Source organism: Aotus nancymaae, unplaced genomic scaffold (genome assembly GCF_030222135.1).
Source record: "Aotus nancymaae isolate 86718 unplaced genomic scaffold, 86718_ANA_hifiasm-v0.15.2.pri h1tg000028l, whole genome shotgun sequence".
Lineage (NCBI taxonomy): Eukaryota > Metazoa > Chordata > Mammalia > Primates > Aotidae > Aotus > Aotus nancymaae.
The window spans coordinates 18,226,624-18,230,313 of record NW_026988441.1 but is presented as its reverse complement, the minus strand read 5'-3'; the positions used below and the strand labels follow the sequence as shown (position 1 = coordinate 18,230,313).

The window sequence follows — 3,690 nt, the reverse complement described above, 5'->3', positions numbered from 1 at the left end:
TATGTGATGTATGTACCTTATTTAACTCCCAAGTTATTAACCTCTGTTTTCCTGAGTTGCCTTTTTGCCTTTGGGTGCCGGTGCTGGGGCTGGGCCAGGACCTCCTAACTGTGGGTTGGTCTACCCTTCCAGGGTCTAGGGCCAGCTGTCACAGTGGCAGCTAGGAAGGTAGCGCCTCTCTAGTCCAGAGGGCTGGTGTTACCTGCACAGCCATCCCGGTCGGCATTCTAGCTGGGTGGCAGAGCAGGAAAAGAGCCCAGAGCAGTAGTCAGCTTCTTGTTTACCCCTCTGACACCTGCACTCCAGTGCTCCCTATGCTATTCCTGGCACCTCATCAAGCCACTGAACCTGCTCTAGCTGCTGGAGGTTCCGGCTCTGTGACCCTGGCTGTTTAGACCTGCCCATGTTCATCAGCTCAGGTCACCGACCTCACCCACTCCCACCTTCTGCTTCTGCAGCATCCCAAGAAGGAGTCTTTACTCCTCTCTGGAGACTGTCCCTTTATCCAGCTGCCTTCCAGTCTCCCCTTTCTTTTTCTTTTTTTTTTTTTTAAAGATGGGGTTTCACCATGTTGGTCAGGCTGGTCTTGAACTCCCGACCTCAGGTGATCTGCCCGCCTTGGCCTCCAAAGTGCTTGGATTACAGGCGTGAGCCACCACACCTGGCCCCAGTCTCCCCTTTCTTTATTTACTTTTAACATTATCAACCCTTTCCCTTCTTCAGCCCCATAACAGCAGTATAAAAACATTCCCAGCCATGTTCAGACATGTGCTGCCTGTGTAGATGAGGATAATGAGGTCCAGGTGATCATGGGGTGGGGTTTTCTCTTTTGCATTTAACATTATATTTGGAGCATTTCCCCATTAATATTTTTCCCACAACATAATTGATAATTGCTGTAAAGCATTTTTAAAATATACATCAAAAGCTTTATACAATTTTTTTTTTTTTGAGACGGAGTTTCACTCTTGTTACCCAGGCTGGAGTGCAATGGCGCGATCTCGGCTCACCGCAACCTCCGCCTCCTGGGTTCAGGCAATTTTCTTGCCTCAGCCTCCTGAGTAGCTGTGATTACAGGCACGCGCCACCATGCCCAGCTAATTTTTTGTATTTTTAGTAGAGACGGGGTTTCACCATGTTGACCAGGATGGTCTCGATCTCTTGACCTCATGATCCACCCACCTCGGCCTTCCAAAGTGCTGGGATTACAGGCGTGAGCCACCGCGCCCGGCCACTTTATACAATTTTTAACCACTTGTTTTTTCCAATTTTTATTCCCATGATAACCATCCCTATAGCTATATTTTATTTTTTAATCAGTGATAACTGCTACAGGACAGTTTCCTAGAATTGGAATGAATAAGTCAAAAGTTGTGCACAATTTTAGGTTTTGTTTTGTTTCTTGCCAAGACAGGGTCTTGCTCTCTCTCTCTCTCAGGCTGGAGTGCAGTAGTGAGGTCATAGCTCACTTCAGCCTTGACCTCCCAGACTCATATGATCCTCCTGCCTTAGCCTCCTGAGTAGCTTGGGACTACAAGTGCAAGCCACCACGCCCTCTGGAGAAGTTTTGCTTTGGAATCCTTACCTGGAGTGTGAGAATGGTTGTTTCTCAATCCCTTGATAAGTGTTATTTTTTTTCCTTCTACCAGTTTAGTAGGTGGAGTGCAGTGGTGCAAACTCCACCTCCTGGGTTCAAGCAATTCTCCTGCCTCACCCTCCTGAGTAGTTGGGACTAAAGGCTTGTGCCACCACGCCTGGCTGTTGTTGTTGTTGTTTTTTTGAGACTGTCTCGCTCTGTTGCCCAGGCTGGAGTGCAGTGCTGCGATCTTGGCTCACTGCAACCTCTGCCTCCTGGGTTCAAACAATTCTCCTGCCTTAGCCTCCTGAGTAGGTGAGAGTACAGGCATGCTCCACCACGCCCAGCTAATTTTTGTATTTTTAGTAGAGATGGTGTTTCACCATGCTGGTCAGGCTGGTCTCGAACTCCTGACTTCATGATCCGCCCACCTCAGCCTGCCATTGGGATTACAGGCATGAGCCACAGCGCCCGGCTGGTGAAAATCTTAATACCATTGTGAATGGTTTACAATTTTTTTTTGAGATGGAGTCTCGCTCTGTTGCCCAGGCTGTAGTGCTGTGGCACAATCTTGGCTCACTGCAACCTCCGCCTCCTGGGTTCAAGCCATTCTCCTGGCTCAGCCTCCTGAGAGCTGGGATTACAGACACACGCCACCATGCCCAGCTAATTTTTGTATTTGTAGTAGAGATGGGGTTTCACCATGTTGGTCAGGCAGGTTTCGAACTTCTGACTTCATGATCCGCCCTCCTTGGCGCCCCAAAGTGTTGGGATTACAGGCGTGAGCCACTGCGCCTGGTGGTTTACTTTTTTTTTTTTTTTTTGAGATAGAGTGTAGATCTGTTGCCCAGGCTGGAATGCAGTCGGGCGATCTTGGCTCACTCTAACCTCCACCTCCAGGGTTCAAACGATTCTTGCATGTGTGACATGGTAAAAGCCTCATAAAACTGCATACCTCAACCATACCTCGGCTTTCTATTGAAACTGCTCTCGTAACCCAAATGTGACAGGCAAGCAGTCCAAACCCATGCCATCTTGGCCCTGCGACTTGTAATAAGTAATTAAGGACTGTGATTTCCACCCTACCCAGACAATGTGTAAACAAATGCTTATCTTAACTTTTGTGAATCGCTTAAGTAATAATCAGAATGTCAAAAGTCCCCTGGCCCTCGGAATGTCCGGAGTCCCTCACCCTCTTCTTTGCCCAGGAGGTGATTTACAGAATCCACTAGCCCTCGGAACGTCTGAAGCCCCTCACTCCCACCCCCACCCCTCACCCTCACTCCCGAGGTGATTTTACGGGTATAAAAGGTCTTGACACCCTTCTTCCGGGGCCACGGGTTGGAGAGACGCGAGTCCTCCGTGGCCGCCGGCAATAAAGACCCTGCAATTTAGCATACTTTTGTCTTGGTGTTGACTTTCTATGCTAGGGCCAGTACAACACATGGTTTATATTTTGATTGATAGGCTTATTGATCATATTGTCCAATTATTTGTGAGTTTCCTGTTCACATCCTTTGCCTATATTTTTTTGGGGGGTGACTCTTGTTAATTTGTAAGAGCTCTTTACGTATAGGAGTATCAGTTTTCTAACCTGTACGGAAGTCTTGGTTGGGAGTTGAAACCCCAGGTTAGAAGGCGACCCTTGGACTTTTTAGGCCTGATGGCGAGCCTGTGCTGCTGTGGGAATAACACAGCCGGCCTCAGTGGGAGGTCGCCAGGTTTTTGCAAGATCAGGCCCGCGCCTGGAGCGTTAAGCACTGCTAGGTCTGGCCCGCCGGACCCCGCCTGTGACTGCTGGAGGCCACAGTGCGCAGGAGCGGAAGCCGGGCCGCCCTTCCCCCACCCGCTTCCGGCCGAGGCTCGGTTCTCCCGCCTCCGCCTCTGCCGCGCTCGTGGTTGTCCCGCCATGGCACTGTCGCGGGGGCTGCCCCGGGAGCTGGCTGAGGCGGTGGCAGGGGGCCGAGTGCTGGTGGTGGGCGCGGGCGGCATTGGCTGCGAGCTCCTCAAGAACCTCGTGCTCACCGGCTTCTCTCACATCGACCTGGTGAGGCCCAGGCGCGCGCGCGCGCGCGGTTGAATGGCGGGCTGTGGTGCGGGGGCCGGGGTTCGGG

General features: G+C 51.0%; 1 protein-coding gene across 1 annotated transcript in view; it reads left to right on the top strand.

Moving 5' to 3' along the window:
- Nucleotides 1-3,485: 3,485 nt before the first annotated feature.
- Nucleotides 3,486-3,690, top strand: part of UBA2 (ubiquitin like modifier activating enzyme 2) — a 41,040-nt gene continuing 40,835 nt past the window's right edge. Inside the window, exon 1 of the mRNA XM_012438487.3 lies at nt 3,486-3,623. Within this exon, the coding sequence (XP_012293910.1) occupies nt 3,486-3,623 (138 nt within the window). The remainder of the gene's footprint in view (nt 3,624-3,690) is intronic.